The 12,381-nt window shown below is 52.3% G+C and overlaps 1 protein-coding gene across 2 annotated transcripts; it reads right to left on the bottom strand.

The window, feature by feature from the left end:
* Nucleotides 1-309: 309 nt before the first annotated feature.
* POLR3GL (RNA polymerase III subunit GL) lies at nucleotides 310-10,107 on the bottom strand. Of its 2 annotated transcripts, none has more exons than XM_014604657.3 (8): nucleotides 10,041-10,107; nucleotides 7,602-7,782; nucleotides 6,775-6,904; nucleotides 5,358-5,426; nucleotides 4,642-4,698; nucleotides 4,303-4,376; nucleotides 4,004-4,117; nucleotides 310-3,065 (listed from the first exon to the last, which is right to left on the bottom strand). In XM_014604657.3, the coding sequence occupies exons 2-8, from the start codon at nucleotides 7,722-7,724 to the stop codon at nucleotides 2,979-2,981; spliced, it is 654 nt and encodes a 217-aa protein (XP_014460143.1). In that variant the 5' UTR covers nucleotides 7,725-7,782; nucleotides 10,041-10,107; the 3' UTR covers nucleotides 310-2,978. The 2 variants fall into 2 exon arrangements, with proteins under 2 accessions (XP_014460143.1, XP_059573779.1); XM_059717796.1 differs by lacking the exon at nucleotides 10,041-10,107 and adding an exon at nucleotides 8,081-8,425.
* Nucleotides 10,108-12,381: the final 2,274 nt, after the last annotated feature.

Below are 12,381 nucleotides of genomic sequence, written 5' to 3'. Positions count from 1 at the left end.
GGGATCCCCCAGACGGCCGTGAAAGATGACTGTGATCTATCAAAAGTATGTGAATACCCACACTTGCGATTCAAAGGGGTCCGCACCTCCGTTTGAAATTTTTTAGGGGTTTGCAAATGCAAAAAGGTTGAAAACAGCTGCTCCGGACACAGCAAGAAGGGGAGGGAAATCGAGGCACAGAGTGAGACCACAACTTGCTCCAGGTCAGTGGCACAACTAGGCATAATGTACCTGTAATGAAGCTGCCCACCAACTGAGGGAGGTTGGGGAAAGATGCTGGTAGGTCTGAATGAACAGAATGAGACTGGGTAGAAACAGACACATCCTTTTATTCCAACCAATGCATTTAAAAAGGGACAGTGTTAAAAAGCTGCCACAAGTCAACCAAACAGCAGCGATTGTTGAGTATCTGCACCGAGAGCTTCGAAACAGCAGACACTCACTGATACCAGAGGTTTGAGTGTGTTCCTCCCAGCTGGTGAGTTTGCCCTGGCGGCTGTGCTCAGATACCGAATGAGCAGTCACACACGTACATGACGCGTGTGTGAATGCAGACACAGCTGCGTGAATGACACAGAATCACATCTGAAGAGAGATGCCTGCACAAGCACAGATGATGCACGTGTGCATATGTGTAACATCTGCGTACCAACAAATGTACGTGCACATGTGCAACCACAAGCACAAATGGTTGCAGTAAGTCGCACTCATGTTTTCAGCCATGAATGCGTGCATACATCACACATATGTGGTCAGATTCATGTGCAATCACCTCAGAGTGTAAACAGGGAAAGTCCCACAGTTGTGGGAGACAAGGGGGAAGAATGGGCTTTGCTGGTGCCTAATCCTGCCCCCACCCCCTCCAAACTCATAGCTCCCTCCAGCTCAGTTGAAGGAGTATGGATAGACAGGATGGCAAACACCTGGAATGCCAGCTGGCTGGGTATCTGAGGCCTTGACTCTGCTACAAGGCTCTTCAGGACTAGGCATATTGGAAGTCTTGTCTCTCTGCAAAATCACAGATGCACAGCAAGCAAGCAAGCATCGCCTATTAGGTTTTTAAGAACCCACAGAATGGAAAGAACAAGAGAGCTGGTGGTTTGTCGGATTTCAGCCTAGCCCTGGAGTACACACACACCTGCACGTGTTCTGAAAGGCAAGCATACTGCACATGCACACCCACGCTGCTATGCACAACACACATCCACACAACCAACATCCCTGCACAATTCACAAGCACATACCCAAACACAAAACAACGCCACATGGACATTCGAAGCGTGTAGCCTACAAATACGTACCAGAGGGCATGTCTCCACGTTCATTAATGAGCCTTAGATATGGCACATTTAGTTTAGCACTTGCTTAATAAAGTACTAACTAATGAGCAGTAACTAGAGTAACTGGGCTATAGAGCCGGCGGGTGGTTATTTTGTGACACCTACTGCATGCTGGCCTAAAAACACTGTGCAGTAAGCTATTGCCATGGTTTTTAACAGCCACACTACTGCACAGTGTTGTTAGACTAATGCGCAGTAAGCATCTCCGGTAGACGTGCCCAGAGATTCAACGTATGCAACCAATCTACACACAACTTATGCAACTTGCACGCACAACCACGAACAGATAAAAGCAGCAGCTATTCTACAAACACACTCCCCACTCAGACAACACAGCACTACAGGCAACACACAATATAAAAACACACCATGTTCTTGCTGCATACAAGCGTAACAACCTTAGAATTTCAGATACACTGCCCCAAAACGTGTGCACACAGACACACACACATCCCCATAGCCAAACCCAGCACACACACAATTCTGGGGGGGGGCACCCACTACTCCTGTTCCAAGACACCCCCTCACCCAACTGGGCCCAGCCCACAGTGACCAGGTGAGGTGTGTATATTAGAGCAATCATCCTCCAACAGTGAACAGATTATTAAGGGGGGGTGGGAGGATCCTTCTGTTTCTACCCTCAGCATTAAAATGTTTTAGTGACAGTAAAAACCAAGAATGTTAAAACTTTACAAACAAGATGCAGTTTGGTCCAAAGCCCAGGGCTGAGAAGCACGAGAGATCCCATCCAAAGATGGCCTTTGGAAGCATGTGACAGTATCATTTCTCTAAGTCAGATGGTGATGCGCCTGGGGTGAGAGGAGGCCAGGCACCATCTGGGGTCTGAAGTAGAATAAACCTCATACTTTAAACACCCCTCTCTGGAGCTGCATTCCCCATGCAGCTTATGCAGCTCTTAACACCTAGTACAAGACACTACTCACTCAGTAACTGCGTGTATGGCCATACATCGCTGTTTGCACTGGTGCAAAGTGCTGCAGCACAGAATAAAGAGATGGGATGGGAAGGGAGCTTCTTCTGCCCCTGGCTACATCTCAGAGCTGGTTACAGTCCCTCTTGAGGCTGACAAGATGAAAATGCACATCCCAGGAGGCTGGTCAGGATCTATAACTTGGCTGGACCAGGGTGGTGGCAAACAGGTTGTCACGCCAACGTGCTGGTTATTTTGCCACCAGATGGTTTCTCTATCCATCGCCTCTACTCTGCTCAGCTTCCCAGCCCAGCACTTGCTGGAAAAATGGATCAATAGTGTCACCTAGAGGCGAAACATATATTGTCCTCCAAAGGGTCACCATGCACCCGGTTCTGCTATTTCAACAGTGCCCCCTGCCCATCCTTTCAAAGACGTGTAGGCAGGAAGTGTGAGGCTCTGTTACAGCTGCTGCTTCGAACCCAGGATCCCACTGCAGCAAGAGAAAGGGTGGGGGTTGGGAGGGGAAAGAAGGGCATGGTCTTTGTGAGCCCCGAGGTGGTCCCATCCCTTTGCACCATCGCAGCACAGGCTGTAGGTCCAGGCAGGTGTCTCAAGCCCTGGCGGGGTGGGAAAAGGCTGGTGACCATGTCTCCAGGCAGTCAAGTGCTCTGTGCCACACGTGCAGCTGAGCATCCTGGGTCCTCTCAGTACGTCGCCTCGTCCAGGTTGTCGTCACTGTCAGCTCCGAAGTCCTCCCCATTGTCAAAGTAGGACATAATATAATCTGTCTCCTAGGGAATGCAGAGGAAACAGAGACTGAGTTGTGGAGGGGAGGCAAAGGCCAACGGACCCAGATCAGGCAGCCAAGAGTGCCATACCAGACCCAGCACTGCAATGCAGCCACTTCTGGGGTGGAAGGTGGCAGCTGCTGCCTCCCGTTTACAACAGGAAGCAAAAGGAGACGACACATCCCTGATGCTGAAAAATGGGGACTAGGGTGGAAGAATGGAATTAGCAGTAACACTGCAGTGCAACACTGGGAAAGGGACCAGATAGATACCCCGAGCCTGGAGAATCCCCCACAGAACAGGCAATAGCTTCTTGTGCTGGCCTCCGTCCACAGGCTTCACTCCTGCCTCACGGGGACTCACTTCTAAACAATGAAAGGCAGAGCAACCAGTCCCCAGGACTCACCCAGTCCCTGGCTTCACTGTAACCAGGGGTCAGCAACCCCCGGCATTCATGCCGAGCATGGCACACAAGGCCATTTTGCTTGGCACACCACTGCCAGCCCAGGCTCTAAGCAGCTGCTGCCAGCCACGGGGCCCAAGCTGCTCCCAGCAGGCAGCTGGGAGGCTGCAAGCCCTGCTGCAAGCAGACGGCTCCGTGGGCCGGCTGCAGCTGGGAGGCTGCAAACAGCTGCTCCGGGCTCCAGCATGTCGGCACTCTGGCACCTTCCAAGGTAGACATTGTGTTTTTTTCAGCACTTCGGCCAATAAACATTACCAACCCCTGCTGTAGGCACTAGGGCCACCTGGGACAGGGGGGATGCTTGCTTACTGGTTACTGGGATCAGATCCACCCCACTCAGTCCTCCAGACACCCTCTTCCATGGAAGCAAAGGGCCCTGCCCCTGTGGTCTCTGCAAGCACGTACAGGAACAAACTGGGTTTCTTGTATGAAAAGTCTGGCTGAAAGTGTCCAGTCAGGCCTGAGACAGGGGTCTTACCTCTTCATGCTCCTCCTCGTCATACTCTTCTTCCTCCTCCTCCTTCCCCTCCTCCCCTTCCTCTTTCTCCTCCTCTTCTTCTGATGTTACTTCCTCTTCCTTCTTCTCCAAGGTCTGGGGAGTCATAAAAACAGTGTGACCCACAGCCAGGCGGGCACCATTCAACCTCACCCCAGCTCAGTGCTGCTCCAGAGCAAGGAGTGAGGCACAATGTAGAACATTCCCCACACCAGGAGTACGCCACTGCAGACACTCGCCGGTGCTGGGATCAGGGAGGTGGAGAAGGGAAAAGTTGTTACCTCAAGTTTCTTGATGGTTTCCTCCTTGTCCACTGAAACCCGTTGTTTGCCTTTGGGGATCAGGATGGTGGTTCCTACAACACAGGAAGGGAGAATGTTACAGCCCAGCCAGACACAGGGTAGATATTGGGGGCAAGGACAGGGTGGAGGGAAGGGGCTACTTTCATGTATCACAGTGGATGTACATATTCTACCCCCCAGGCTTCCCAAGCCAAGCTTGTACACCCTCCCTGCTAGTTTATGTGACTGACTGAATATGGCCACTGGCCCAGGAGACCCAGGGTCTGCTTCCAGCCCTGCCCTGCTGCACCACCTGGGGTTAATTATTTTAATACTTACTGCCTTTTCGGAGCTTTCTGACACGGATCTTTAGCTCCTGGGGCAGCTGCCTCCAGTCTGCAAGGGCAAAAAAGGAGGTACGCTGGGTCAGATACAGGATGCATCTAGACCGGCAGTCTCTCTTTGCCATGCTGGACAGATCTCTCCAGTGGACAATAATGGCACAACCCACCCAAAACAGAAACTTCTTCCTGACACCTTTGTGTTGATACCCTGAAGCAGGGGGATTTATAATCTATCCCTCTCTCCCATAGGCACTCATCCACCCAATCTGCCCATCCCATCTGTATTTATCCATCTATATCTATCCACCCATGCAACACATCGATCAATCCCTATATGCATTCATCCCCATAAGTATCCTTTCATGTATGTATTCATCCATCCATCCCATCTATACAAACCTCATACACATTCGTTCATCCATCCACAAACACATCCATTTCTCCCTCCATTGTAACTGTGACTGTGTTTCCTAAACAAGGAATGGCCATTAGCACCCCTCTGTGCTCTCACCCCAACAAAATACAAGTGTGGTGTTCTGCAGGTCTACAAGAACAGTACTCTCTAATCTGTGTGCTGCTCTCCAGTCTCCCCACCAATATCCTGATGTGCTACTATCTCCAATGCTGTTTTAGAGAGACGTGAGCCTTGGGGACTCATGAGCATATCTGCAAGTGGAGCAAGGGCTGGGCTGCACAATATCCCTCACGCACCTGGGTTCCAGTCAATAGCGTTATCGATGGGGCCGGATGTCTGGTACTTATCCGAGTAGCGCTCAATGTCTGAAAACAAACACACAAGCAGAGCTCAGGGGCAAATAAGACATAGGAAAAGCCACATCCATGGGCACGGAGTCTCAGCTACCCTCACAGCTCACTTAGTGGACGTACAAATTGCACTTGGGTAGCTAACCCAGGATAAAGTTCTAGTGCAGACAAATGTATACCGCTATAGAAGCATTGATATCTTGCATGGGAAGCAGAATAACTGATACCCATAGAAAGCAGCTTTAAAACAGTGTAACTATGTCCACACTAGAGGCTGGAACAGTTCAACTATACCCCTAAAAAAATATCACACCACAGGCAGCTGGAATTTTCAAGAGTAGATCAGGGCTATGGCTGGAGTCTGGGAATGTAAAGGAGTCAGGACAGGCAGTTTGAGCCAATGGATAAAGCACTGGTCTGGGACCCAAGAGACAGGGATTCTCTGCCACTGACTTGACAGGCAAGTCAGAAGCATGGCCGAGTGCCTTCCCTTCTCTGTTCCTCAGTTTCCCCTCTGTAAAATGGGGATGGTGAAGCTTACTTTGATCCTGAAGTACTTTGAGAACTATGGAGTAAAGATGCTTAATAAAGTGGTGGTTGCTATTATTAATAATATTCTAATTAATAAAGCCGCCCTGCAAAAGCACATGGGATAGTAAGCAAGCATCACAAAACAATTTCCCGGTAACTGAGAGTAGCCGGACCCCTACAAAGTAACAGAGATGAACAAAGCAAAAGAGAAACAAACAATGTAATGCATTGAATAGGCTCCAATTTATATTTGCGGTCCCTTTGCACTACCAAAGTGCTGCTGTGATAACAAATCCATAGCTCTTCCCATTAGTACATTGGGCATGGTGTGTTTTTATATTGTGTGTTGCCTGTAGTGCTGTGTGTTGTCTGAGTGGGGAGTGTGTTTGTAGAACGGATATTGCTTTTATCTGCATGTGGTTGTGCGTGCGTGCGAGTTGTATACGTTGTATGTAGATTGGTTGCATACGTTGAATTTCTCTGGGCGCATCTACAGGAGATGCTTACTTTCCCAGATTACTTTCTGGAGGGAGTGGGGGGGGTGTCCATATCATTACCCCTGTTTCACAGATGGGACAACTGAGGCACAGAAGTGACTTGCCTGAAGTCACCCAATGGAAGAGGCAGGGAGAAAACCCAGATGTCCTGCACGTCTACCCTGATCTCTAGCTGCTGGACACCACTGCCTTCTGGACCAGAAATGGACTTCAGCATAACTTAAGATTTCAAGCCTGCTCTATTCCTACGATGAAGTGAATTTACTCCACAGCAAACATGCAGTCTGCCCCCTTAGATGAGCTACCCCCATCTAAATGAGAATTGTCACCAGTACCTTTCTTGGGGGCAGCCGGCTTAACAAAATATGGCAGGTTCTTCATGGCTCCTCTCAGCTCTTGCTTTAATGCCAGCATGTACTCCACCTCCTCACCTGTCTGCAGAGGCACTGGCCTGTACTCCATGGGCTGCAGGGACCAGAAGTGAGGGACACGGTTATTCACTGATAAAATAGGTCATGGTTGGGACTCTAATAGCCACAGTGCTCCTACAAAATCCATCCTTATAGGGGGAAATTTAAACTAGGCTCTTAAAACTCTCTATAGTTTGCAGATGGGGGTTAGGATTCAGGATTCTGTCTTGAGACCACCATTTATGCACAGATATGTACATCCATAGAGCTGTGTGCATGTATTTGCGAGCAAGCACAGGTCTGTATGGTGGGATGCAGTGGCAGAGTGGCTAAAACAGCTTGCTATTACTCTGAAGGCCTGAGTTCGAGTCTTACCCTAGACTGCTTAGAAGGCTGCCTGCAATTTCATGAGTTGTGAAAGGGGTAGCCAGGTGCTTCGGCTACAATGCCCTAAGCTTCTCCGATAAGTGATAGTATCCATGGAAAATGGCATACTCCAGGGGGGGAAAATATATCCATAGAAGATGGTGTCCTCCTGTTGCAGGAGAGTGAGTATTGTTTATGTTCTGACTTCTAATGTTGCTTCATCCTGGGGGCTTGGACTGAGTTTGCTGGGTCTGTCCTACCCCCTGAAGACACACCACAGCCAAAACATGGCGCTGGCATATTCAGCAGGGAAAACAAGGGGCTGGAGGGTTCCCACAGCCTCAGCTCCCACCTGCTGTTCCTCCCCGCACAGAAGGGGACCTCACCGGGAAGAGCGGTGATGGCTGGAGGGTCGAGGGAGGCAGCGATTCTCCCTTCCCGATGCCCACAGCTTCGACGTTGAAGGTCATCTGGCCCCGCCCCCTCCCTCTGCCGCCCCGTCCTGCCATGATGCGCTGGCAGAGACAAAGCAGACATAAGAGAGCTGGGATCCAACGCAGCCGAGGCCTGAAAGGGCAGAGACAGAGAGCCCCTTACAACCCATGGGAACCCTCCTAGGGCCCATTGCCCACATGAAACCCACACCCCAGGGCAAGAGATGAGACCCCAGGCGTAACGTGCAGTTAGTGTGCACAGTTGGCCATAAATTGCCCCAAGGAATCTCTCATCCTCCCCTTTAAGGCTGTAAGATGCAAACACAGGGAATCAAACCAGCCTATTTCAAGCCCCCTTTTAGCCTTGCTTCCTCCATGCCACCTCACTCTCCTCCTGCTATGCTGAAAATTCCCTTCCCAGGAGGTCCTACCTGCTCCTCTACTCCCAGGCCTGCAAGAGCTGCTTTGTTCACATGAGGCAGGCTGGGAAGGGTGAGATGTCTCCAACCCATGCTTCACTTCTCTCCAGGGAGGTTGTCATATAATCCCAGGGCAGGGGGGCTGGCACCTAGTGGGGCAGGATCACCCTGTCCTAACCAACCCAGACACATCCATTCACTCATCGTGGTGTCCTGTGACCAGTGGGGTCCCCCAAGGCTCTGTCCTTGGACCCATACTGTTCAACATCTTCATTAATGATGTGGACACTGGAGTCAGAAGCGGACTGGCCAAGTTCGCCGATGACACCAAACTTTGGGGCAAAGCATCCACACCAGAAGACAGGCGGGTGATCCAGGCTGACCTGGACAGGCTCAGCAAGTGGGCGGATGAGAATCTGATGGTGTTCAACGCCGATAAATGCAAGGTTCTCCACCTTGGGAAGAAAAACCCGCAGCATCCTTATAGGCTCGGCAGTGCTATGTTGGCTAGCACTATGCAAGAAAGAGACTTGGGGGTCATCATTGACCACAAGATGAACATGAGCCTGCAGTGCGATGCTGCAGATAGCAAAGCGACCAAAACGCTGGCTTGCGTCCATAGATGCTTCTCAAGCAAATCCCAGAACGTCATTCTCCCTTTGTACTCGGCCTTAGTGAGGCCGCAGCTGGAGTACTGTGTCCAGTTTTGGGCTCCACAATTCAAAAAGGATGTGGAGAAGCTTGAGAGAGTCCAGAGAAGAGCCACGCACATGATCAGAGGTCAGGGAAGCAGACCCTACGATGACAGGCTGAGAGCCCTAGGACTCTTTAGCTTGGAAAAGCGCAGGCTCAGGGGTGATCTGATGGCCACCTACAAGTTTATCAGGGGTGACCACCAGTATCTGGGGCAATGTTTGTTCACCAGAGCGCCCCAAGGAATGACGACTAGGTCGAATGGTCATAAACTACTATAAGACCGTTTCAGGCTGGACATAAGTAAGAATTTCTTTACTGTCCAAGCCCCCAAGGTCTGGAACAGCCTGCCGCCGGAGGTCGTTCAAGCGCCTTCATTGAACACCTTCAAGAGCAAACTGGATGCTTATCTTGCTGGGATCCTATGACCACAGCTGACTTCCTGCCCTTTGGGCGGGGGGCTGGACTCGATGATCTTCCGAGGTCCCTTCCAGCCCTAATGTCTATGAAATCTATGAAATCTAAATGTTATGTAAGGCTACTGTCCACCCCGACACAAGACAGCACACCCAAAACTGCCACGGGGGAAGAAGGGAACCATGGCCGCTGACATCCTGTTTCTGTGAGCTGCCAGCAATATATGCTCCAGGGATCCCAGGTAGAAGGCCATACCCCCCACTACGGAGGAAGGTAACTCTCCCCCCCCCCCCCGTTTTTTCCAATCTGACCAGTGGGTAAAATCCCTTCCTGACACCAAGGCAGCATCAGTCTGATCCTAAGCAATGGGGCAAAAGCCTCTAGCCAGGCCCCTCCAGGCCTGGTGCCTAGGAGCACTGGCACAGCCCAGTCCCCATCCCCAGCCTCTGGGGGAGCCTCATCATCACCTTGACCCGTGTAGCAGAAAGGGGCAGGGGGGCAACCAGCAAAGCCCAGAAGCCCAGGACTTGCCCATCTGATGCAGAGCGCCCCCTTCCCTGGGCCTCTATGCCACTGCCCCCCTCCTGGGTCCCGACTGGAGAACGTGAGTGTGTAACCGGAGAAGGGCCCCCTGGGGCAGAGCTGGCATCCCAGCGCAGGCCGGGCAGGCTCCGTGCCGGGTGCGCACCCGCAGTGCCCCCGCGGGGCGGCAGCAGCGAGGCAGCCCCCGGGCGCGGAGGGCCCAGCGCGGGCTGCACAGAGCAGGCCCCAGCCCCAGCACCGGCCCCGGCCCCGGCCGCGGGGGTGCGACGCTGCCATTGGGCCGCCGAGCCGGACCGGGCCCAACCGAACCGCGCGTTACCTGCCCAGCCCGACCCGGCCCCGCCCGCTCCGCACGTGGCCGCCGCGAGCCCGGGATACAGCGCGTTCCAAGGGGCGGGGCCGGGGCGGGCCGGCGGGCGCTCATTGGTGCGCGCCGTGGCCATTCGGGTGACGTAACAGGAGAGGGCGGGGCGGCGGCGCGGGAAAGGGCTATAAATGCGGAACCCGTTGGGGGGGAGGGGGGAAGGGCTCTTCCTCGCTGCTGGTTTGGGGGCGTGTCACAGTCCCTGCTGATTTTGATGGGGGGCGGTATTTGTATATGTGCCCCTGCTGGCTTGTGGGGAAGGATGTATGTAGGTCTGCGGGGGGAGGTGGATGCAAAGCCAGCTGTGGAGTGGAAGAAACCAGCTGCTCTTGAGTCTAGGCCAGGGCAGCCGCAAGGAAAGGGAACTCCCCCTGAATCACCTATTGCACCCTGATGGACCCCTACTGCTCCCTCGTGGCTGCAGGGTAGGGGCGAGACGGACAAATCCCGCGTGAGATGGGATTGGTGATTCTCAGCCAGGGTGCTGCAGTGCCGTGGGGTGCCTGGAGATCCTGCCCGGAGGGGCTGCAGAGTGCCGCACCACGTTAGTGCGATTAGGTGCGTGCGCGCGATTCGCAAGAGGAAACCAAAGAGCATTCGGAGCTGCTGAGGTCTTTGCAACAGAAGAATTGCTCCAGGATTTTTCTGTCGTCAAAAATAAAGTGAAGACTCGGAGCTGACATTTTCTGAGGTGTGCCTCGAGTCTGAAAAAGAATGAGGACCACTGAATTGGACAAATGCATGGATGCCGGGTCCATCAGGGGCTATTACACCCAGCAGCTGGGGATATACATACCCATGTCCTACCAGCGGTGGCTGGGAAGGTCAGGCTGAAGGTGTATCGCTACCCACATGCTAATTCCCAGATTCTTTAAAGCATTAATTACTTGCTGCTTTTGGAGACGGGAAACTGGGCTGGAGGGGCCTCCGGTCTGATGCAGGAGGCTATTCTGTTCTTGCTAATATTGAGCAGTGATAAGGATGAACCTCTTCCTCTGTGCACGCTCACACACGCGCATCTTGGGAGCCAGATCTGCTCACAGTTGCACAGATATAAATAGCAGAGAGAGGGATGGTTTCAGGAAGGCACATCCATATGCCCTGTTCTTTGCTGAAATTTCACTCCCCCCTCTTCCTCTGATTGCTGAGCTCCCTGCTGTCTTGCTTCCGCCTGCCTGCAAAGGCCTTGGGGCTAGGATTGAAGGCCATTGATGAAGGTGTGCATGCAGGGACCCCAGGGCTGGTAGAACAGGGGGTGTGGAGCACTGCTGGCCAGCACAGCACCCCCAAATATACTTGTCCAGTTAGCAGGAGGCCTCGGCCTGTTAGTGTACTGCCAGCTCCAGCAAAGGGTTAATGGGTAACCGCAGGAGATGAGCCCAGGAAGGCTGCAGCTATTTTTACCTGGGGAATCAAAGGGAGGCTAAACTATCTCCTGCCTGCAGATAACCAAGCTCCCCCCTGCCTCTTCTGTTCCCTCCGCTGCAACTTCCCATCACCAGGCAGCTGAGGGGGGCATAGGCTCACCAAGGAGAGAGCACCAGGAGAGGAACACTGGTACACTCGGCCTTGATCCTTTCCACCAAGACCCTACCAGGGTCATGGGGTGACATGGAGCTCCGGCCCTTGAAATGCCTGTGGGTGAAGTCCTGACTCTGCTGAAGTCTGTGGCAAAGCTTTGCACTGAGATCAAAGCCATCAGGAGGTCGCTTTACATATTGGCTGTGTTTGGGGTCAGTGCCGAAGCAAAGGGGAGCTGTGCAGATGTAGTTACAGGCCCTCCTCCGCCAGGCTTTTCTCCTATTGCTTCCTCCAAGCACCAAAGCTAGTTGCTTCGCCTGCCAGCCCAAGGCACTGAAGTCCTGGATCTGGCTGTTAGGGGATGTTCTGTCCTAATGATGTTTTCTCAACACCACCTCCTGCTTGACCCTTGCCCTGAGAGGTCAGTTACTATGTTTAAGCTGTAGCAGGAGTAGCCGTGTTGGTCTAAGGACATAAGCAGACAAAACTCTTGGGGTAGAGGTGATATCTTTTATTACACCAACTAAATAGTTGCAAAAACATTTTTTTGCAACTATTTAGTTGGCCTAATGAAAGATATCACCTCCAACCCCAGAGTTTTGTCTACATTTAAGCTAGTCCTTCCAATCCAAGTGAATGGAAGGAGCTGTAGGGAAATAGGGAAAGAAAAGCTGGCTTCATGGTCAGGAAAACTGGGATCAAGTTCCAGCTCTGACACCAAGGGCCAATACGTGGCCTCGACACCTCATTTAACCCTGCTGTGCAAAAAGGGATA

Source organism: Alligator mississippiensis, chromosome 15 (genome assembly GCF_030867095.1).
Source record: "Alligator mississippiensis isolate rAllMis1 chromosome 15, rAllMis1, whole genome shotgun sequence".
NCBI lineage: Eukaryota > Metazoa > Chordata > Crocodylia > Alligatoridae > Alligator > Alligator mississippiensis.
Note: the sequence above shows the minus strand (reverse complement) of the source record. Positions and strands in the feature narration are given on the sequence as shown.

Bases quoted from the DNA above. Each gene is read 5' to 3' on its own strand.
- POLR3GL (XM_014604657.3), bottom strand. From the start codon at position 7,724: ATGGCAGGACGGGGCGGCAGAGGGAGGGGGCGGGGCCAGATGACCTTC. The intron at 5,427-6,774 runs GTACTGGTGACA...GTTTGTTTTCAG, and splicing joins GCCGGCTGCCCCCAAGAAAG to ACATTGAGCGCTACTCGGAT. The intron at 4,699-5,357 runs GTGCGTGAGGGA...TTGCCCTTGCAG, and splicing joins CGCTATTGACTGGAACCCAG to ACTGGAGGCAGCTGCCCCAG.